At 36.7% G+C, this 25,176-nt stretch overlaps 1 protein-coding gene and 1 pseudogene across 1 annotated transcript in view; one reads left to right on the top strand and one right to left on the bottom strand.

Moving 5' to 3' along the window:
- Positions 1–25,176, bottom strand: part of ZMAT4 (zinc finger matrin-type 4) — a 303,196-nt gene that overhangs the window by 207,116 nt on the left and 70,904 nt on the right. The window contains exon 2 of the mRNA XM_027865263.1: positions 7,412–7,501. Within this exon, the coding sequence (XP_027721064.1) occupies positions 7,412–7,501 (90 nt within the window). The remainder of the gene's footprint in view (positions 1–7,411; positions 7,502–25,176) is intronic.
- On the top strand, positions 21,050–22,084 carry LOC114045474 (annotated as a pseudogene).

Here is a 25,176-nt window from a genome sequence, read left to right as displayed (position 1 = left end):
TATACTGACAGGTTAAACTACTATTCTAGACATCAATTGTAAGTAGGAAAACAGGGATGAGGATTCAGGAATTTTCCAGAACAGGGTTTCCCATTCCTCTTTACTGAATGGTGCAGATGTCCATTTTCCCTGACACATTAGAAAATAATGTAGGAAAATATTTCTATAAAATACCTCTGATAAGATTTTAATATCTGAAATATATAGACAACTAATAGATAGCGACTGAGCTACATCTATATCCCAAAATCATTCCTCATTAGAGAAGTGATCAAAGTTCTAAAAAGCATTACAAACTAGTAAAAAAAATGTTGAAAATGTCCCAAATCACTATTAATGAGGAATTTTAATCAATTCTGAAGTTTTACCACAGATTCAGCAAACTGGCAAGGATGGCCACAGATGGAAATAGTCAATGGTGGTGAAAAGATAAGCACACTAATGCATTGTTCGTGGAGCTATGAATTGGTATATTCACATCACCATTCTGGAAAATAATGTGGAGTTATGCAAATAAAATGACCATACTCTTTGAGCGAGAGACTCTACTACGTGGTGTATATTCCAAGGTCATTGTCAAAAGGAAAGACTCTATATACACCAAAATATTTAAAGCAGCACTTTTTGTGGTAGCAAAGAACTGAAAGCAAAGTCAATGCCAATCAACTGGGGAATGGCAAAACAAATGTTGGTACCTGAAGCTGATGGAATATTGTTATGCTCTAAGAAACAATGAGTGTGATAAGAAGCATTGAAAACTCTCAAGAATTGATATAAAGTAAAGCAAACTTTGCCAGAAAAACAAAATACATAATGATAAAAACAATGTAAATCAAAAGAATAAAGAACATAAAATGATTAAAGCTGAATTTGTGAAAGTATAACACATAATTTGTCATTCTTCAGTTGCTCAGTTGTGTCTGACTCTTCATGACCCCATGGACCATAGCACACCAGGCCCTTAACCCTCCACTATCTCTCAAAGTCTATCCAAACTCATATTCATTGTTTCCATGACACTGTCTATTCACCTCATCCTTTACCAACTCCTTTTCCTTTTGCTATAACAAATAAGCTTGCCACCAAAAAAGAGATACCTTTTCTCCTGCCCCTCTTCCTAATTCTGTTCCTGACTTTGTCTGAATTTGAAAACTGACTCCTTGCTGGGTATCTTCATACCTTCATTCCTCCTCCACCCAGCTCTTTTGTGTGTATGCAGTCTTACCACCATTAGAATGTAAGCTCCTTGTAGGCAAGGACTGAGTGAGACTGATATGAGGGAAAACTTAGGTGAAATAAAAACAAAAAACATCAATAAAAACCTAGGGTTGGGTTGTTTTGTTTGTTTGTTTGTTTGTTTTGGCAAGAAAACAAAATGAGCTGAGTAGGACAAAGAGTACTCACAGAATCCAAGTCCCTAGACTTAGGCAGCACATCATACTTTGGGGTGCTCTAATTGCTAGAACATTTTTTTCTTATTGCTCATTTAAGTGCTGCTTTGCAACTTCTGCCCACTGATCCTAGTACTGCCCTTTGTAGCTAAGAAGAACATTTCTAATCCTTCTTTCATAAAACAACCCTTCAAATACTTAAAGACAGCTAAAGGTTTATAGTCTCTAAAAAACCCAAATTTCTTGAAATATTCCTCCTATGGCCTGGCTTTCTATGCTCTTACCAGCCTGGTGACCTTTGTCCTTCCTGGGAAGCTTTTAAGCTTCATATCTAGTCCTAGGTTTCAAATCCAAGAGCAATTTCCATCATTTTAAAAGTGAATTACTGTAAGAGAATCCATTTCCAAAAGGCCACTTGCTGAAAGGCCATGAACCCTATTATTTTTTACTTTCAAAATGGCGAAATATTGCAGGGGGCTCTTGAAGGAGATTGTACAGTTTACACCATCTGGAGATCTCCATGAAGAAACATGACAACTATTTAGTAAGTAACTCAAAATTCTATGGAACTTTGAGAATTGTAAAGCATTTTCTTCATGATGACTCTGTCAGGTCAGGTAATGCAAGTATTATACTCACCCCATCAATTAATAAGCATTTATTAAGTGCCCACTATGTTCCAGGCACCGGGGATACAAAGACAAAAAGGGAACAATTCCTGTTCTGCAGGATCTTACATTCTAATAGAGAGGACAACAAGCACATGTATAAGTATATACAGAATAAATATAAAGAGAATAAAAACAAAGTATTTAAATATAAAGTAGTTTGGGAAAAAAGACATTAGTAATTGGAAGGTATTGGAAAAGTTTTATGTAGAGAACAGTATTTTGAACTGCATCTTGGTGAAAGAGAGGTATTCCACAAGATTGAGGTAAGGAGGGGGTACATTCTTTGTATCAGGGGTGGCCAAGGCAAAGGAATAGCTGTGAGAAATGGGAGATGGAGTATCATGTGTGATGGAAAGAAGTTTTGGGTGGATCATACAGTGAAGAGGGAGTAATACATCATGAGGATAGAAAGTTATGTTGAGGCCAGGTTTTTGAATGCTAAACAGGGTAGTTTATGTTTTATCCTAGAAGTAAGAGAGGGCCACTGGGGTTTATTGAGCAAGAGAGTGACACAATCAGTTTTGCACCTAAGAAAAATCCCATTGACAGCTCTGTGGAAGACAGATTACAAAGGGGAGACATTTGAGACAGAGAGATCAGCGAGGAGTCTTGTGCAATAATCTAGGTGAGCATTGATGAAGGTCTGAAGTAAGAGGGTATCAGAGTGAGTAGAAAGTGAGTTAGATGCAAGAGATGGAGGGGTCAACACGCATACATTTGGTAACTAATTGGATATTTAGAGCGAAGGAGAGTGAAGAGTTCAGGACGACAGCAGGTTATGAGTATGATCAACATAAAGAATGGTTGTTCCTTAGAGAGAAAAAAGGAAGTCTAGAAGAGGGGAGAGTTAGAGAAAAAAGATGATGAGTTCTGTTTTACACATGTAAAATTTGAAACACCTATGCATTATCTAGTTTGAAATGTCTAATAGGGGAGGGCAACGTCAAGACAGTAGAGTAACAGGAAATATAGCTGATTCCACACAACTCCAACCCAACTCCACAAAGATCTGGAAAATGCACCAGACTGAGTTCTGATTGGGAAATCTAGGGGGAAAAAAATTACAGTGAGTCATATTTTCAACCCCAGACATCCTAGTGAAACTGAGAGACCTGCAGACAGTGGGGATGAGGACTGGCCAGCCGTGTGCCACATGAATCATCCCAGTGTTCAGAAACTGAGAGAAGACCAAAGGTATGCACTAGGGCAAAAAAAGGTCCCAGACCTATTTAGATTTCAGAAAAGAAATTGGACCAGTTATAAATGAATGCCCAAAGGAAAAGAAAAGAAAAACAAACCTATGACCTGAAAGATTTATGAGAAATTCTATTACACATTAAAAAAAATCAATGAATTCCAATATTACATAAGCAGTTTAGAAAAAAAAAAGATGAATAAAAGGTTTCAAGATATTCCTTCTATGGTACAAACATACTATTAATACCTAAACCATGGAGGGTCAAATAGAGAAAACTATAGACCAATATCCCTAAGGAATATTTATTATAAAAATTTAATAAAAATATTAGCAAGGACTCTACAGCAATATATCACAAAGATCATATTCTAGGACCACAGATTGGATTTATACCAGTAATACAGGATTATTTTGATATTTGGAAAACTACAGACGTAACTGACAACATTAATAGCACAAACAACATAATCATATTATTATATCAATAGATACCCAAAAAAGCTTTTGACAAGATACAACACACATTCGTTAAAAAAAACCCCAAAACTAGAAAGCATAAGAATAAAAGGATCTTTCCTTAATGCGATAATAGTATATATATCTAAAACCAAGAGTCAGCATTATCTGTAATAGGGGATTAACTAGAGGCATAAAGCAAAGATGTCCATTGTTATCATCACTATTTGATATACTACTAGGAATGTTAGCTTTAACAATAAAACAAACAAAGGAAATTGAAGGAATAAGCATAGTAAAAAAAAAAAGAAACAAAATTATCTCTTTTTTAGACAACATGATGATTTAGAGAACTCTGGAGAGTCAACTAAAAATCTAATTGAAATTATAATAATAGCTAACATTTATATAGTGATTTAAGCAATGCAAAGCATTTTAAAAATAATTATCTCATTGAAACAATTTAAAACTTTAGCAAAATTGCAGGATATAAAATAAACTCATATAAATTGCCAGCACTTCTGTATATTATCAACAAGATCCAGCAAGAAAAACAGAAAGAGAAATTCCATTTAAAATTACTATGGAAAACATAAAATATTTGAGAGTCTACATATTCATAGACACAAACAACTGATAAAGAAATAGAACATTTAATAATAGGGTATATAGATACTCAGCAGACAGTAGCAAATGAATCTAGCATCCTAAAGATAAACCCAAAGATCCCAATTACTGGGGCAAGAACTCACTGTTCAACAAACACTGTTAGGAAAACTGGAAAGCACAGTGACAAAAACTAGGTATAGTTCAACATCTCACACCATATGCCATACACACTATACCAAGATGATTTCCAAGTGGGTACTTGGCTTAGACACAAAGGGTGACATCATGAACAGAGTAGAGAAGCAAGGAAGATATGTAATACATATTGATAGTGGGGAAGTCCATGTCCAAATGAGAGGTAAAGGTCATCACAGTAGATAAAATGAACAATTTTGATTATATAAAATTAAAAAGATTTTGCATAAATAAAACTAATGCAGCTAAAATTAGAAAAAATCAGATAAATAGGAAAAATAATCTTTGCATCAAGTTTCCCTGATAGTCTCATTTCTAAGATATGTAGAGAATTATTCAAATTTATAACAATAAGATCCATTCTGTATTTGATAAATGGTTAAATGATACTAAGATGCAGTTTTTAGAGGAAGAATTCCAAGCTAATAATAGTGAAGTGAAAAAAAGATGTTCTAAATCATTAACATGGTGAAATGCAAATTAAAACAATTCTGAAGTACCATCTCTTGCCCTTCAGATTGGCAAAGTTGACAAAAAAGAAAAATGACAAATGCTGATGAGATTATGAAAACAGGTACATTAATACACAGTTGGTGGAACTGTGTACCAGTAGAGCCATCCTAGAAAGCAATTTGGAACTACACCCCGAAGGTTATTAAATGTACATCTTCTCTGACCCAGTGATACTACTGCTATTAAGTTTGTTCCCCAAAGACAACAAAGATAGAGGGAAATAAACTATACACATCAAAAAAAGGGATTTATAGCAGTTTTTTGTGTGGTGACAAATAATTGGAAACTGACTGATAGGGTGCCTATAAACTGGGGAATAGATGGACAAGTTATAACATGTAAATGTGATAGGAAACCACTGTGCTGTAAACATTTGATGGGCATAGTTTCAGAGAAACCTGTGAAGATTTATATGAACTGATATAGGGCAAAGGGAGTAGAACCAAGAGAACAATCTATACAATAATAACAATATTGTAAAGACCAAAAATTATGAAAGATTTGGGAATACTTATCAAAAGCAATGATGCATCACAATTCCAGAGAACTCATTATGAAACATGCTGCCTATCTCCTGATAGAAAAGGTATGGACTCAGAGTATGGAGTTGAGACATTTTGTAGGCATGGCCAATATAAGAATTTGTTTTGCTTGACCATACATGTTTTTGACAGGGGTTTTGTTTTCCTGGCTTTCTCAGTGGGGGTGGGAAGAGGTAGGAGGGAGAGAGGGTAGATTTTCATTAGAAAATATATTAATTAATATAAAAAGAATTGCAGGATTGATGTTGAAGAGAGAGGCTGGGGCTAGATATATTAATAGAACTCTGAGTTATCTGTAGAGAATTGACAATTATACCCATGGGCACTGTTGAAGTCTCTGAGGGAGTATAGAAAGAAAAAAGAAGAGGGCTCAGGACATAGGTGATAATACCTACAGGCCATGATATGGCTGATCTTAGAATGCAGGGAATTGAGGAACAGAAATGTTAAGTGACTTGTCCAAAGTTAAGTTTTAGAACCAAATCTGAATTCAGGCTAACTTCAAATCCAGGGATCTTTCTATGGTATCAGACATTTTTACAAAATATCTTTCCAAGTACAATACCCATTCTTTACATGGATATACCTGAGCAGATCACCCCTATTCTGAAGCACAGCAGTATTCCAACAAGTCTACACTAAATTTGAATCCACTTATGCCATGTCAAAACATCATTTTTCAAAAAATGGAAGAAAAATTCCCATGCTCAAGATATTGGTGCTTATAGGCCATAAGCCTTGGTCTGAATTCTGGCTTCCTGAAACTATGTATGTTTACAGAAGCCAGAAACAGATTTGGCCAAGATCAGTCAGGGACTCCCCAAATGGTTTTAAGGTATCACTTTTAAGGTATTAGTTTTAGTTTAACTAAAAATTGATGAGTCTGGCAGGTAGCACAGTGGATAGAGCACTGAATTGGAAACAAGAAGACTCAAGTTCAAATCCTGCTTTAGACACTTATTAGCTATATGATTCTGGGCAAGTCATTTACCTCTCCCAGTATCCATTTCTCTACTGTAAAATAAGGATAATAATAGAATCCATCTCCCAGGGGTATTGTGAGACTCAAATGAGATAATATTTGTAAAGTGTTTTGCAAACTTTAAAATAACTGTAAATGCTAACTATTATTATTGTTGCTGTTGCTATTTTTATAAATTAAGTTGTTTCTTTGGAAGGCAGAATTAGACTCAAAAGACCTGAGTTCACATCCTAATAGCTTCAATTTTCTCATTGGTAAAATGGGGATAATATTGCTGGCTCTGCTTACCTCACAGGGATGGTATAAGAAAGCCTTAAAGAGCTATCTTTTGAAATGTGAGTTCTGCCTCTGGTGGGCTTTGGTCTTTCCCTTGCCTGTCTCTCACTTTGTATTCTGACTGTATTTTAACCCTTTCTGTGTCTCAGACTTTGCCTAGGCTTACAATCTCTTTATGCCTACAGTATCCTTTTTCTCCTTTGCTCCCAGGGCCAATTCATCACAAGGTCCCAATCACTACTCATGTTTGTTAGTCTGTGACTCCTACAAGAGCCAGGATTATATTTTAGCTAAATTCTGCACCTCTCTTAGAACACAGAATAATCTTCTGCATACAGCAGACACTTCATGAATGTATGTTGGCATTAGAGTAGTAATGTGCTCTGGTAGGCAAAGAAAGGACCAGGTACATATGAAATATTATGTTATGTTTAATGAAAGTATTCCTACTTACTTAATATTTTGACTAACCTGAATATGACCTTCAATTAAAATAATGATTCAAATGGTGGTAAAATAACTTTTAAAGTATTAGGCCAAATCAGCATGGGAATCCTCTAGGTGCATTGTATACTCACATTTTCTGATCGCAGCTTCTTGGCTGGACACCCACCATCTATAGGGTGGAGCATGTAATAAAGTCGGACTTTGCTTGCATGTTTTCGACTCTGTGAAAGAAAATTGAAAGCATACATGAGTGAAAAGGTGTTCCATAAACATTGCAAGATAAGAACAAAAATACCAGTGAATTGTAAAGAGTACAGAATTTGGAGTCAGAGGGTCGAAGTTCAAGTCCTGGATCTGCTACTTGTTGTCTCTTATGACCTCGGTAAAATCACTGAATCCCTTTTGGCCTCAGTTTCCTTATCTGAAAAATGAAGGGGTCTAAGTAGACGTCATCTAAAGTCTTTCTGTAATTTGACTTTGCACATCCTTTTTGTTTCTTGGAAAGCACTCCCCCCCCCCCCCACACACACACTTTCTCACTTGAGTGGCACATTGGATAGAGCACTGGACCTGGAGTCAGGAAGACCTAAGTTCAAATCCAGCCTCAGATATATATTAGCTGTGTGACTGGGCAAATCACTGGCTCAGTTTTCTTCATTGTAAAATGGGGGATATTACTAGCACATACCTTCTAGGGTTGTTGTGAGGATAAAATGAGATGATATTTGCAAAGGACTTTGCATACTTTTAGGTACTATATAAATGCCAGCTATTATTAGTAGTGGTCCTTAGCACAATATCTGACACAGAGAATGTACTTAATAGCTGTTTATTGATTTTATTATTAGTACTTTACATTCACAACAAGTCCATGAAGTAGTTAGTGTGGAGAGCATTGTTCCAACTTTACAGGAAGAAGTCATGAGTAGTTAAGTGTAATATAAAGAATCACACAAATAATATCATTTCAGAGTTAGAAAACAGAAACAACATGGAAAGTTGAAAACAATTGAGATATTTTTCCTTTGGAGGAGAAATGGTTAGAAATAAGGGAAGGAAATTTGTTATCATCTTCTCTGAAACGAATGATAAATTGCTGCATTAAAAAATGGTAACAAACAGTGGCTAAATACCAGTCCCCAATTTATGGTCCCTCTTAGAGCTTCCCAGCCATCAACTTGGGATCTGTCTTCTAGGAGCCACCTTCTTATACAAGATGCCCTTCCCTCCAGGGCCTTAGGGTAGAAAGAACACTGGACTTGGAATCAAGATATCAGAGTTTGAAACCCAGTTCTAACATGAGTTCCATGTTCTTGGGCAAGTCATTGTTGCTTTGAGCTTAAGTATTTTATCTGGAATCATCACAGAATAACACTTCTTATACTAACTAGCTCATAGAGTTATTGGAAGGAAAATGCTTTATAAATCTTAAGACCCTATACAAATGTAACATTATTATTTTTTGTTTGTCCTCAGTAGCAAGATATTGAGAGGCAATGGGGGAATGCAACTTCAAATATGTGGAGAAGATGAAGAGTTAAATTATGTCCATCTTAAGAGGTGTGTAATCCAAGATCTATTGTTCCCTCTATAAAATCTCTTGAGCTCAAACCGGTCTCTGCCTAATAATAATAGCTGGCATTTATATAGTAATATCCACTCTGCTTTTTTTTGTTTGTTTTTTGTTTTGTTTTTTGTTTTTGGCTAGGCAATGGAGTTAAGTGACTTGCCCAGGGTCACACAGCTAGTAAGTGTTATGTGTCTGAGGCCGGATTTGAACTCAGGTCCTCCTGAATCCAGGGCCAGTGTTCTATCCACTGCACCACCTAGCTGCCCCTTAATTTCCACTTTGCAAAGGGCAATACTTAGATTATCTCAGTTGAGCTTCACAAAAACTACAGTAACTATTATCTCCTTTTTGCAGATGAGCAAACTGAGGCTCAGAGAAGTTATTTGATTTGAGTATAGTCACATACCTAGTGTCAGAGATAGAATTCAAACCTAAATGATACTGATTCCAAGTCCAGAATTCTGTTCATTTAGGAGGGAACTTCCCAAAGAATTCACCTTAAGGAAGTTCCACATTCATTTTCCCTGAGAGCCAGTCATAAACCTAATCCAGTTCCAGAGGCCACATGGATCTGCACCTTTTTCATCTGAGAAGCAGCAATATGAGAAGATTGTTTTTTCATATAGTTACATCCAAGAAAAAAAAAGGTAAATTAATCCATGCTTGAAAATAATCCCATATGGAAATCTATCTTACTCTACAGGAAAATAAGGGGGGGAGGGGACAAGAGAGCAAGGGGTTGATAGAGGGGAGGGCAGATTGAGGGAGGGGATAATCAAAAGCAAACACTTCTGAGGAGGGACAGGGTCAAAAGAGAGAATAGAATAAATGGGGGGGTAGGATAGGATGAAGGGCAATATACTTAGTTTTTCACAACAGGAATGCTATGGAAGTGTTTTGCATGACTACACATCTATAACCTGTAACGAGATACTTGCCTTTTCAATGATGGTGGGTGGCAAGGGAGGAAGGGAGAAAATTTGTAACCCAAAGCTTTAAAAACACATGTTAAAAATAAAAAAAATTAATTAATTAAAAAATAATTTCAGCAGTGAGACCAACAAAACAAAACAAAACAAAACCTACTGGCTTTGGAGTCAGAGGAACAGGGACTAACTCCTGTCACTATCATGTGCTAACTATGTGACCATGGGATTAATTTGACTTCTTTGGGCCTCAGCTTACTCATCTGTAAAATGAGGGTTTTGAGCTAAATGGCCTCCACGGTCCCTTCAAGCTCTCAATCTATTCAAGTCAACCAAATGATTGATGATTAGAAAGGACGGGTTATACCAGCCCACATATAATGAAGAGTTTCATTTGGGCAAACTGAGGCTTCTGTGACTGCAGAATTTTCTCTTCCACAGTATTCAAAGAATTTTAGTCTTAGAAGAGATCATAAAGGTCATATACTTCAGCACTCACTTTTCAGATAAGAACAACGAGTCTCAGAGATTTGCCCAAGATCACAGAATTAGTGAGGAAGTAGACTCTAATCCAGGTCTCCTTTCCAGTACAGCATTTTTTACCCTACTCTAAAAAGCCATGTAAAATGAGCCACAAGTCCTAAGCAATTTTCTGTACTTCTAGCTCAACTTAAAGAGAGCTTCAGACTTTCAGAAGGAAATTACATTGGTAACCATTTTGGCTGAGTTTGGAGATCTTTCCTCACTGTACTGGTGCCAACCCTTAAAAAAGAGTTATGCAATAGAGGATTCTAGAAAGGATATCTCTAGAAAGAGATTCAAGAAAGGATATTCCCTCAATTTTAAAAAGTCAGGTTCTCTTAATCCTATTTGCTGGAAATCCTTGAGGCTTTCTTCATGACTCTATACATGTGTATATGGAAAGGGTTTCAACAGTCAGTGATTCCAGTTCATAGTTGACTGAGAATTTCCTCTTCAATAACCCCAATTGTTAAAATAATAGCCCGTTATTTATATGTTTATGTCACTCAGATTACCTCTTGGAATTCTCTCCCATCCTCTCCAAGAATGCCATTCTTAATAACGAAGAATTTTTAAACAAATTAGTATTTTCAAGGAGGAAGAAAATAAAAACAAATTCACAAAACTGATCAACATTTTGAAACTATCTGATTTGACAACTATGATAAGCAGTCACCTAGTCTTTAGTTGAATACTTCCAGTGATGGGAAATTCACTATCCACTAATGGAGTTCATTCCACTAAAAAGTACTCAAATCAACTAAAAAACTAGTTGAAACAAATAACAACTTCAGCAAAGCTGAAAGATATAAAATAAACCTATGCAAATCATCAGCATTTCTATATACTACCAAAAAAAACCAGCAACAAGAGATAGAAAGAGAAATTCCATTTAAAATAACTACAGACAGTATAAAATATTTGGGAGTCTACCTACCAAGACAAACCAAGGGATTATATCAACACAATTACAAAACACTTTTCACATGAATAAAGACAAATCTGAACTGGAGAAATATTAATTGTTCATAAATAGACTAAGCCAATATAATAAAAATGACAATTCTGCCTAAGTTAATTTACTTATTCAGTTCCATATCAATCAAACTACCAAAGATTATTTTATAGAGCTAGAATAAGTGGTAACAAAATTCATCTGGAAAAACTAAAGATCAAGAATATCAAAGGAATCAATAAAAAATGTTAAGAAAGGTAGCCTACCCATTTAAAATTTTAAACTATATTATGAAGTGGTAATCATCAAAACAACCTGGTACAGGCTAAGAAATAGAGTGGTAGATCAGTGGAACAGATTAGGTACACAAGGCATAGTACAAAATTGCCACAGTAATGTAGTGTTTGATAAATCCAAAGATCAAAGCTTTGGGGGTAAGAACTCAACATTTGACAAAAATTACTAGGAAAATTGGAAATCATTTTGACAGAAACCAGGTATAGATCAATATCTCCTACTGTATACCAAGATGAGGTCAAAATGGATAAATGATTTAGACATAAAGAGTGATATCATAAGTAAATTAGAGGAGAATGAAAAAATGTACTTCTCAGTTCTATGGATAAGGGAAGAGCAGCCAAACAAGAGATAGAGAGGATCATGGGAAGTAAGATGGATAATTCTGATTACATGAAATTAAAAAGCTTTTGTACAAACAAAACTAATGCAGCCAAAATTAAAAGGAAAACAGGAAACTGGAAAAAATGTTGCAACAAGTTTCTCTGATAAAGCCTTCCCTTCTCAAATACATAGGGAAATGAGCCAAATTTATAAAAATATGACCTATTCCCCAATTGATAAATGGTCAAAGGATATAAATTGACAATTTTCAGAAGAATCAAAAGCTATCAATAGTCACATAAAAATGTTCTAAATTACTACTGAGTAGAGAAATGAAAATTAAAACAAATCTGAGATATCACCTCACACCTATTACATGGCTAACATGACAGAAAAGAAAAATGACAAAAGTTAAAGGAGATGTGGAAAAACTGGGACACTATTGCACTGTTGGTGAAGTTGTGAATTAGTCCAACTATTCTGGAGAACAATTTGGAACAAAGTCTGAAGGGCTATAAAACTGTGCATACCCTTTGACCCAGCAATATCACTACTAGGTCTGTTTCCCAGAGAGACCAAAGACTAGGAGAAAGGACCTATTTATAGAAAAAAATATTTTAGCAGCTCTTTTTGTAGTGGCAAAGAATTGGAAATTGAGGGATACCCATCAATTGAGAAATGGCTCAACAAGTTGTGGTATATGATTGTGATGGAAAACTATTGTGCTATAAGAAATAATGAGCAGAAAAACTGGTAAGACTTATATGATCTCATGCAAAGTGAAGTGAGCAGAACCAGGAGGACATTGCACAAAGTAACAGCAGTATTGTAAAGATGATCAACTGTGAAAGATTTAGATAATCTGATCAAGACAACAATCCCATACTATTCCAAAGGACCAATAATGAAAAATGTCATGTACCTCCAGAGAGGGAATTGATGAACTCTGAAGGCAAATTGACTCATATTTTTCAAAATTTCTTTATTTTTATTATTTGATTTGATTTTTGCAACATGGTTAATATGGCAACATGTTTTGCATGACCTCACATGCATAATCAAAATCAAAGTGCTTGCCTTCTCAAGGATGGGGGAGAGAAAAGAGAGAGGAAGAGATTTGGGGACTAAATATTTTTAAATTGTTCAAAAAATTACATATAATTTGGAAATATTTAATTAAATAAAAATAATTTTTGAAAAAGAAAAAAGTGCTCTAATTGTTTTTAAATTGTTTTTTTTTCTTATACAAAGGCTAACTTCCAAAAACTTCCCTTAGTTGTAACCTATGACACCAAGACAAAAAAAAAATCTAATCCCATTCTAGTCCATGGCATACTCAAAGACTTGATAATATCCCCTCTAAATCCTCTCTTCCTCAGGCTGAACATTATCCATTTCCTTCCCCATATCCTTGTACAGTTTGTTCTCCAATCTCTTCATCATCTGGATCACTCTTCCTTTGAATGAACTCCAGCATGTCAGTGTCTCTTCTAAAATATGATGCAAAGGATGAATATAATACCGAGCATGTGGCCTAACCAGTGTAGAGCACAGCAGGACTATGACCTGTGTCATTATGGATAACACTTTGGTTCTGTTAATGAGGCTTAAAGTTGCATTAGCTCCTTTGGCTGTTATGCCACATTGATGATTCATGTTGCTTAACCATGGGCAAGGTGCCCACTCACAGGAGTGTTGGTACCCACCTTCACCTAATTTCATTCTGATAGGAAGGAATCATAAACCTTGGATACAGGAAAAAGAGCCTTCTCATCTCCAAATACCAAAGGGAGTACCTAAGTCTCTATTTCCTAATCTAAAAGATGGAGTAAATGTTCTCTAAAGGTCTCTTACTATTCTAAACCTTTTGGTCTTATGATTTACTCCCTATAATTACTCAGAAGTTACACCTGAAAAGGAAATCTTTCCCATAGATTCTCCACTGGCATCAATGAGGTTCACCTCTACCAAAAGATGTGAAGAATGCTAAACAAAGAGTTAGAAGGGACCTGGCTTTGAATCCTGCAACTGACACTTATTGACCACATGACCACGGACAAGCAAGACATTTCTGCTCTCTGACATTCCATTCCCTTCTTTGTAAAATGGGGATAACAAAGTATTTACTTCACAGGGTTATTCTTGCAAATTTTACAACATGATTGTAGACTACTATTATCACTATTATTATTAATAAGAAAATTCAGACTTAAAAAGCAACTATTTGAATAGTGGCAAAGACCTCTGGATCTCAGAGACAGGGACCATGGTCAATGCTATCTTTTTACAGTTTTGTAACATTTAGTATGCACTTTGGATGGCCTTCCTTTATAGGAATCTTTTCATTATATCAAATTGCCTCTTTGAAAGAATTATAACTATAATAGCTAACAACAATGCAGTGCTTAGGGGCAGCTAGGTGGCACAGTGGATACAGCACAGGCCCTGAAATCAGGAGGACCTGAGTTCAAATCCAGCCTCAGACCAAACTCTTGAAACTTACTAGCTGTGTGACCCTGGGCAAGTCACTTAACCCTAATTGCGTAAAAAAAAATAAACAAACAAAAACAATGCAGTGTTTACTATGTGTGAAGTGCTTTTCAATTATTATACCGTTTTTCATGATGGAAAATGCTATCCACATCAAGAAGAAGAACTATGGAGTCTGAAGGCATATAGAAGCATCCTATTTTTTTCTTTTTTGTTTGTTTTTTCTTTCTCATGGTTTTTCCCTTTTGTTCTCATTCTTCTTTTACAACATGGCTAATGTGGAAATATGTTTAATATGATTGTACATGTATAGCCTATATCAGATTGCATGTCATCTTGGGAGGCAGAAGGATAGGGAGGGGGAAATGTGAAACTCAAAATCTTATAAAAATGAATGCTGAAAACTAAAAATAAACAAACAAACAAATAAACAGTTATTATGCCATCTGACTCTCATAACAACCATGCGAGGTAGGTGCTTTTATTATCCCCATTTCACAGATGAGGAAACTGGGTAATACAGAGGGTAAATGACTTGCCCAGGGTTATACAGCTACTATGTGTCTGAGGTGGTTTTGAATTTAGGCCTTCCTGACTCCAGAACCTGTGCTCTATCTACTGCGCTGCAACAATGTTATTAATGAATATCAACTGAAATATTTTAACCATAATTTGCCTCTTTGACACATGAGCCCATTTCTCCTAGTTTTACCCTCAGAAGCCAAGCAAAAGAAATCCAATCTCTCTTCCCAACGATAGTCCTTAACATACCTGAAGAGACATCTTCATCTGCTTCATCTGCTCATCTTCATATAGCTACAAAGGTCATTGATGGGATTTGCACTCATATCTTTCCTGACTACAAATCTAGTGCTTTACCCATTGCTTGGGCTACAGGCAAATACTACTTGGGATTTGGAGGCAATGTTGCAGAACAGTAATGGTGCTCAGACATCAAACCAGCTTTATCTTTGGGATATTCACCATGTAGTATATAGGAAGAAACTGTCAGATGAGGCTCAAAAGAGGATTTCAGGGGTTTAGATATAGGGATTGGTATTCCTTGACATTCCCCCTTCATTCTGTTTGGGCCAGGCTGCTCACTGTCAGGTAGAAAAAGGCAGGCTCTGCTGCCATGTGGCTATGGTGGGTCCCTAACTGGGTCTTATGCTTCTGTAAAGCCTGGGCAAAAAGGCATCAAGAAAAACATGTGTGCAATGAGGATGTATGTGCTACAAATTCAATTTAGAGCTGCCTGTTTGAACCTGAGTAGCTAAGTTCAATCCTCCCTCCCTTGGCAGCTGGTACCAGAACATTAAAAAATGTAGCTTGGAGAAGCAGATGTTGAAAACATTCCCCATTATTTTCTATAGTTTTCTAAGAACCCCACATGCAGACTGATAAACACATGCACATTTTCTGTAAATTCCAAACATCCCCCAGGTAAATGAACATCCACATGACTTCTGTCTAAATTTAGTGGTCAATATTAATACATTCATAGGCCAGGATCCTTTAAGTTTCAAATTCCTGACATTTCACCTAAGTTTATACTATAGCCTTTTTTTTTTCAAACCAATACTCAGAAACATCTTCTAAGATCCTGCCCCACCACTTCATTGATGGTGGTGAAAGTGTGACTTTGGAACCTCTGGCATCACCCAGTCCACAAGTCAGACCCAACAATACCCAGTTAGCAGCAACCAACTTGCTTAGAAAGTGCCATGGGTGACTGAGGTAACTTCTGCTCCTGCTTTGTTTGGGAGATGTAAGGTTTATGGGAAGCCAGTAAACATCCATGGCTTGATCTATGGATTAGACAATCCTTGAAACTCTGGGCCACATCTTGTTAACCAAGGGATTTTAGAAATGCTCCCCAGATTCCTACTACTACCACCAAGACACAGACCTTTCCAGCTGCTTTCTGCTAGACCCATCCTTCTGATCTAAAAGTTAAAGCCAGAAAACATAAAGGACAGGGGGAAACCTTCAAAGTCTGCCAAATGAAGCTGGAGGAGTCAGAAAACAGCAGGAATCAATTTGCTTTGTGGTCATTATCTGTATTTTACTTTATTCTTCTGTGTCCCTCCCCGCCCCATGCTCTTGAATTCTGAAGCATCAGAAGTAAGTTGCTACAATTAGAGTCTTTTTATTATTCATCCTTCATTCTCAAAGAGGACCAATGACATCAGGAGGGTGATGACTTGCAAGTGAATTGGATTTAAGTGAGGCAGAGCTGTGCAGAGTCATCATCCTCACTCTCTCCTCCAAAGTCACTGAGGTCCAGTGGCAAGACACAGGTCAGGATAACTGGCGATAATGGCCCCAGATGCAATGGGTGACCATAGCCTTTTTAAGCTAAGTTCTTTCTCAGGTCTCAGTTTGTCTGAAGCAATACCCATTCAGGAATTAAAGGCCAGAAAAGAGTTTAAGTTAAGCTTCTATGACTATTAGCCATGTTGTTCTCCTCCCACACCAGGCCCTGCCCTTGGGGCACCAAGCATTGCAAGAAGAGAGAGAGGACAGCTCAGTACCAGAAAATGTCTCTCTCTCATGAGTACCAATGAAAAAAATAGGCTGTTCCATCCATCATCCTTCACTCTCTCTGCATGACTACCTCACCTCCTTATCTAGTCATACATCTATTTGTTGATAAATTTTAGACAATTTAATGCATGTCATTTATCATTGTTAAAATCCTGCAACCTATTTAAATCCACTATATATCACTCCACTGACCATGTGATGATTGGCAAATTTGATTCCTTGGGGATTATTCTATTTCATGAGTCTCACCCATAGAAAATCACTAAAACAATAATGATGTTTTTAAAAATGAGATTATTTTTTTGTTTCAGGAAAGAGTTTGAGTACATCAAAAGTGCTGTGTGACTTCCCAAAAAAGAAGACTATAAATTCAATGAGTTATCAGAGTGATGTGGCAACCAAATTAAAGAAAGAAAAACTAATGTGATATTGGGCTGCATTAAGAGAGGCAAAGCTTCCAGGAAAAAAGGAGGGGACAGTCCCATTGTACTCTGATGTGGTTAGATCACATGTGGAGTATTGGATTCAGTTCTGGGAAGCACATCTTAGGAAGGATAGAAATAAACTGGAGCTTGGCAACAGGACTGACCCTCCTGACATGTGGAGATCAGCTAACAAATTGGGGATATTTAGCCTGAAGGAGAGAAGATTTGGGGTAGACATGTTCCAGTATTGTAAAGGATGAATCCTTATGAAAGAAAGATTAAGCACCTTCTGTTTGACCCAGAGAGTGAGAGTTGTAGAGAGGTAAATTTAGGTTTGGCATAAGGAAAAATTTGCTAAAAGAATGGGGTACCCCATTCTTTTCTCCAAGAAAAGGCTACAATCCCTCTATGCATATGTTGGAGAGAGGGTTCTTTTGGGGCTGTGGTTTGGACAAGATGACCACTAAGGTCCCTTCCAAATATAATATCTTAGAACTCTGAAGGATGAAATAAAATCATTTTTACATGTAATTGGGAAAAATATTTTTTAAAAGATGAAATGCAGCTTCTTCTATTACTCTGATTTACTTCTGAACTCTGTTGAAATGCAATGTGTCCAAAACATATGACTGATACACTTTCTTTATGGATTGTCCTTCAAAGCAAAGAGCATAAGTTGAATAATACATATTCTTTATTTGCATAATTTTTATTGTATGAATTGTGAGGATGAAAATGAGTGGTTGTGGATTTCATGGAATTAGGAAGAAGCTAGATAGCACAGTGACTAGAGCTCCAGACCTAGACTAAGTAAGACCTGAGTTCAAATTTAGTCTCAAATATTTATTAACTGTGTGATCTTGGGCAAGTCACTTAACCTGTTTGCTCCAGTTCCCTCAGCGGTAAAATGGCAATAATAGTACCTACTCAAAGGATTGTCATGATGATCAAATGTATGCATATGTAGTATAAATATGTTATACATATATATGTACATAAATATAAGCAAAGCAATTAGCATGGTACCTGGCATATAGTAGGTGCTATATAATTGCAAATTATTATTATTGTTGTTGTTGTTGTTTCAGTCTTTCAGGGCTTAATAAAATCATCATAATGTCATCTGAAAATAGGAGAATTTGGAGGATGTACCCCTATATCCAGAATCCCTTTTCTGCTGGGGCCATATGTTGGACTACCACCACGGTAGTGCCAAATACTTTTGATGAGTGTAGGTCTCCTTGTTTTATGTCTCATCTGTTATGAATAATGGTTCAAACAAAGTTATTACCATTGTATCTTTCAAGGATTCCTATGTTAGCTTATCCATGGAAGAAACCTTGTTAGGGAAAAGTTTATAGGACTGTATTCTGCTCTACTAAATCAAATATCCTTTTTTTTTTTTACATAGTCAACAATCAAGTGAAGTGAGATGCTATGTTCTCTGTACTTTTTGATTACATAACTAAGATGTGGTAGAATATCAGTGGGGCTATTTCCTTCTGACATTTTCATCAAGTACAACTTCAATATATATTGAGTTGTTTCTCATATGATTTTGAGGGATGAGAAAGTAAGCATATGGGTCAGTAGTTACTGATATTCTCTTCATCACCATTTTTTGGACATGAAAACCACTAAAAAGAACAGCATTTAAAAATACCTCAATGCACCAAGTAAATTTTTGAATTAATTGATGTGCCTTGTGCTTCTAGTGAATAACTTTTATGACTTACAACAATTATTCTGTATCTTTACTTCTTCCAGATACCCTGAGAAATGATCAACAGCCTCAAAACTGTATCACCTCCAGAATGAACCTCATCTACGTATACCTGGCTTAGTGTAGTTACTCTTCCCATCTTTGCCCTATTCCATGCCATTTCTATTTCCTGTTGCAGTTGTGTATCAAGGTTTGTGATGTTAGAGTGTCAATGTGGAGGCTCCATTGACATTGATGAAGAAAAGAGTTTATTTGAATAATGTCAAATGGTCTTTTCTGGTTTTGTTTTTGTCTATTTATTTTCCTCCTTTGAGTTATATGTTCAAATGCTTTTGGATGGCCTTGCTTAATTGGATCTACTGTAGGTAAGAAATGGAACTGGTTATAGATATGGTAAAATAACTAAAATGATAGCTGTCAGAGACAATGGGGAGTTGCCCTATGTGGACAATGTGGGGTTCAGGAATGGGCTCTCACATGTGCAAACATATAAAATAAACAGAGGAAAGGAGCCTCTCCAAGGAGGATATAGGAACTAACTCTCCGCCTCTCAGCTCCCACTGAACAATAGAATGGACCGGTATAATCTGAAGTTACTGAGAGAGCAAAGAATAGTGTTCAGTGTGTATATCTGTGGTAAAAGTAACCACTTCAAATGCGAGGGGTCCTGGAGTTCCATTTGTATCAGATCAAAAAGAACTCTAGACTGAGAGAGGATATCACACTAAGCTTTCTGAAAATGTTGTTGTTTCCTTTCTCAAACTCTTCTCAGTTTTATAAGCCAGTATTCTTCCTAATCATCCACCATCTTCTTCTGCAAGATTTTGAAAATCTGTTTATATCCAAGTCAGTACTGCCCTTGGTTGCCATGGGTCTCTAATTCACAATCACATTCTCATAGCCTGAAGCAGTGATTCTTTCAGCCTCCTTCACTGTGGCCATTACTTTACGTCAGTTAGATTTCAGTCCTAATTAGTGCAAATAATGAATCTAGTGAAGTGATCATATGTATTTTATTTAATTCAAACTGTCTGAAGGTTTGCTTATGTAAAATATGATAACTGGTTCCAGCCTAATGGAAATATGTGGTACAAATTCAAATAATGCTACTACTTCACAGGATTCATTATTGTCACTAATCAGCATTTACCTATATAAGTCTATTGAGAATTATGATAGTCTTTGACAATGTCTGTTCCTTTACCCATGTCCTATTTTTAAACATAACAGCATATTTAAATAGGTCATTTTAGGACTACTTTAATTTCATAAATTATTCACACAATAACTTACCATCTTTATCATTGTTTCTAAATTGTTGACTTTTATTTACCTTTTCCTTAAAAAAGATGATAAAACTATAAAGATTATAAAAATAATCTATATGGAAAGGTGATTTGGAATGATTCCCACATCAGGAAGTCATGTGCTATTTTGTCTTCCTAACACCTTTCATATATTAAGTTCCTACATATTTTTGTTGAGTTTAATTGACACCAAGTGATATGGCAGCCCTAAAAGCTAATGTGATCCTTAGGCTTCTATATTAACATGGCTTTTGGTATCCAGAACAAAAAAAAAGCCTAGTCCAATCCTTGTCAAATTATGACTGAAGATTGTGTTTAGGTCTGGGTGTATATTGACAAGTTCAACTATATCCACACAAGGATGGTAAAAAGACTAGAACCATGTCATAGGAGGATTGTTTGAAGGGAATAGGGATAATTTGCTGTCACATGGATGGATGAGACTTGTCCTGGTTAGCCTTAAGGGACAGAGGTAGTACTCATAGGTAGAGGTTATATATAATAGATTTTGGCTTAATGTAAGAAAAAAACTTCCTAACAAATTAGACCTGTCCAAAAGCAAAATGAGCTTCCTTAAAAGATAGTGAGCTATCCGTCACTGAAAGTCTTTTAGGCAGAAGTTCGGCTCCCAACCATAAGTGGTTTGCTTCCTGCTGGAAACTACCAGCACAGTCAAGGAAAACATGTCATGCCAATACCTAGCATTGATACCAGAGCAAAAGAAAGAACTGTCTGATATAGCTCATTGAGTTGTAGCTCCAATCAAGGAAATCTTGGCAGCAGATGAGTCTATCGGTAGTACTGCAAAAGTGGCTACAATCCATTGGAACTGAGAACACAGAAAATTGGTGTCTCTATGGGCAGTTTCTTCTGACAGCACATGATCAAGTGAACCCCTGAACTGGAGGTGTTATGCTTTTCCATGAGACAGTCTACCACCAAGCTGATGATGGTCATCCCTTCCCCAAAGTCATAAAGGCAAAGGGTGCCATTGTGGGCATCAGAGGTGTAGTGCTCCTGGCAGGGATCAATGGTGAGACTACCACCAAAGGCCTGGATGGACTTAGTGAGTGCTGTGCCCAGTATAAGAAGGATGGGACTGACTTTGCCAAGTGGCATGATGTACTAAAGATTAGGGATAATACACCTTCCCCACTTGCCATCATGGAGAATGTCAATGTACTGGTCCAATATATCAGCATTTGTCAGCAGAATGGCATTGTCCCCATTGTGGATCTAGAGATCCTCCCTGATGAAGAACACAATGTGAAGTGTTGTCAGTATGTCTCTGAGAAAGTCCTGGCTGCTGTCTATAAAGCTTTGAGTGACCACCATGTCTATCCAGAAGGGACCTTGCTGAAGTCTAATAAGGTATCCCCTGACCATGCCTGTACCCAGAAGTATTCACATAAGGAGATCAGCTGCCCTTCACCAGACTGAGCCTCCCACATTCACTGGTATCACTTTCCTGTCTGAGGGTCAGAGTGTGGAGGATGCCTCCATCAACCTCAATGCATCAACCTCTGCTCCTTTCACAAGCTATGGGCTCTGACCTTTTCTTATGGCCAGACCCTGCAGGCATTTGCCTTCAAGACCAAGAGGAATATATTAAGCAGGCCATGGCTAACAGCCAACCTGCTCAAGGCAAGTATACTCCAAATGGAAAGTCAGGAGCTACAGTCAGCAAGTTGCTCTTTGTTTCTAACCATGCCTACTAAGTCAAGGCCTTTCACCTGGGTATGTCCTAACACTCCAAGTCATCCTTCACAGTTCAGGAAGAAGTTGAGATCCCAGAGCTTTGTGCTGACCTTTCCTATCACTTCTAACTTGTGTGGCATTATTGCTCTCTGGTGAATCTAGAGACCTCTCTTTAGCCCACTTTTTCCAATAAACAATTTAACAAGGGGAAAAAAAGAAAGTCTTTTAGAAGCCAATGACCACTTGTCAGGGATGCTAGACGTGGCATTCTTGCTTATATATAGTTAACATAAGATAGCTGAGGTTCCTCTCAGCTCTAGAGTCTGAAATTCCATGGCAAATATACTGAGAAATCCTAGGATAAAAATGACTAATTTCAACATCATGTTGTTATTTCACTCAAATAAATGTGGAAAATAAAGCCTCACCATTATGCCTTTCTCCTGAATTTGCACGCATTAAAACTTTCTATGGAAATGGTATTAAAGAAGAGGCATTTACATCTGCTTTTCCATCTCATTCTAAGAATCAAGGGAATCTTTCTTCTAACTTGCACCTGAAACCTTCCATACCTGTTGTCTTTCCATTAAAATGTAAGCTCCTTGCAAAGTATTGTCTGTATAAATAGCTTTGCACAGAGTAAGTGCTTAATTTTATTTTTCTTTCTTTCCTTCTTTCTCTCCTCTTCTTTTCCTTTCTTGTCTTCTGTCCTCCCTTTTCCTCCTTCCCTTCCTCTTCTTCCCTTTCTTTTTGGTTTTTTTCCCTTCCTTTATTTCTCTGGCTTAAAAAAGAAGGGGAGGAGAGGGAGATAATATTGAAAATTTAAGAAATTCCAGTATCTTAAAGGTGTTGTTAGCTGTGTTTCAATAAAGGGGGGAAGTACAATTTTTTAAAAGGGGGTGGGGGTCAGTGAAGCAATTTTGTGGTGTCATTAACATGGATATTTGCATTTTCAGTGATGTCACTCAAGCTACCTTAGTTTTTAATATCGACAAGAGGCCAGAAATTAGTGAATGCATCATTTTTAATTGCACATCTATCTCTGAGGGCTTTACATCATACTGGGATTAGGGTTTTTGCAGGTTTGTTACCACTACTGAAATACACTCCTACTACTCAAAGGTAAAGAGCCAAAAGCAGAAACTCAGGTCAGCTTTTTCATCAAGGGGAAAGGGAGCAAAACAATCATTCTTTTCAGATCCAGCCCTCAGAAAAGAAGGAGGTATTGCACATGGGAAAGGTATGATTTTACACTTCCCCTCAGTAACCATTCTTACAATTTTTTCACCTTCTCCTTTCAAAGTCCCAAAGCAACTGTTCTTCAGCAGCAAGACTTATTCCTGGAATCAAGGGAAAAGTACTCCCTGGCCTTGGTGCTGATCTTTCAACTTTTTTCAAAAGGCTTTCACACTGAGGATCATGACAAACCTGAAAGGTGGGTTTAATTCCTCTGATTCGACAGATGAGTAGCTCAGTTTAAAGAAGGTAAATTACTTGCCTAATTTTATCCCCCAGTTAGTAAATGGCAAAACTAAATCTAGAACCTGAGATCCTTGTCTATGATTCTGTACTACTTGCATTCATCAAAGAAGACCATAATTATGGTCCACATGCCCACCACCAGTCACAGTGAGCTTTTGTTGGTCAGCTCTGAGAACTGGGATTCTGGATAATGATTGATTCCATTTAAGGAACATTTATTGAGTTCTTACTGTGTATGATGCACTGTGATAGATGCTGGTGATATCAGAATAAAGTGACCCTTGTCCTCAGGAGATTACTTTGTACTAGAGGGGGATGAAATGCCTACAATATATACACAAATGATTAACTATAAAATATTCAAATAAAATGAAAAAATCTTATGTCATATTGCTATACTGTGTTGCAATTTATAAAGCGTTTTTTTTCAGATTGACTTCCTGAGTTACATATTGCAAATATTCTAATCCCTATTTTACACATGAGTAAACCGAGGCTTAGATAGTTCTAGTGACTTGTCCATAGTCACAATGCCAAGTTGGAACCTTTACTCAGACCCTCCAACTTCTAGTTCACTGTGCATTTTGCTACAAACTGTCACAATTCTCTATAGTCATTTAACCAACATAAAGTAATGGCTACAATGAGCCTAGGCCAAAAAGGCCTAGTAACTGCCTGAGCCAATGAGGATGCCCTTCCCAACAAGACACTTTTGGCAGTGGATAGCTGAGAAAAATGATTATTTATCTCTTATATTGATTATCAATTATTGAAATAGGACTAAGGTTTCTCCCCTTTTCTACTTTCTCATTCAGAAATCAGAAATTATTCAGGCAGCCTTTAAAGTACAGGCCTGATAATGAGAGGAGAAACTCAGATCTGATCAAAAGGTAAAGAAATTTTAGTTTAGGTGAATTGATGAATTCTGGCTCACTCTGTTTTACTCAGAAATGTCTGGATAAAAGTGGATTCTCCCGTTTGTCTACATTACCCTAGAGGGGGATGACATGGATATAAATAAGTCTCTTTGACCAACACTGACTAATCAGTCATGTGCCCCAGAGTCCACTTCTCATTATAATATTCATTCTCTCATTACTTGTTAACCTATCAGAGTTGGTTATCACCCTTAGCAATACCTACCCTTTCAAGGACACATAAGTGTTAAGTGGACTCCATAAAGGGTCTTTGGCATTCAATAGTGTTACTGATGCTTTTTATTAATTATATGCTAGCATGGCTAATAAAATGATTAATTACCCAAAAACTGTGTCTCTCAAACTTTTTATGTCACAATATATACCACTGTATTGTATGCCTCAAGAAAGGAGATCACTCACTTTTGTACTCTTCCTAAAACACAACACTCCATTTCCCATAGCCACACTTTTACATTTGCTGTCCCTATCATGCCTCATTCCCATCTCTACCCCGTAGAACAGGGTTTCTTAACTTTTTATTTTTGTTGTTGTTTTAATAAGATTTCTTTTGGCAATATGCCTACAGACTGCTTCTCAGAATAATGTTTATAAATGCATAAAGCAAAATACCTAGGATTACAGAAGGACATATTTCTAAATAAGTAGATAGATAGATAGATAGATAGATAGATAGATAGATAGATAGATAG

This window comes from Vombatus ursinus, unplaced genomic scaffold, assembly GCF_900497805.2.
Source record: "Vombatus ursinus unplaced genomic scaffold, bare-nosed wombat genome assembly UNPS02014778.1, whole genome shotgun sequence".
Taxonomy (NCBI): Eukaryota; Metazoa; Chordata; class Mammalia; order Diprotodontia; family Vombatidae; genus Vombatus; species Vombatus ursinus.
Note: the sequence above shows the minus strand (reverse complement) of the source record. Positions and strands in the feature narration are given on the sequence as shown.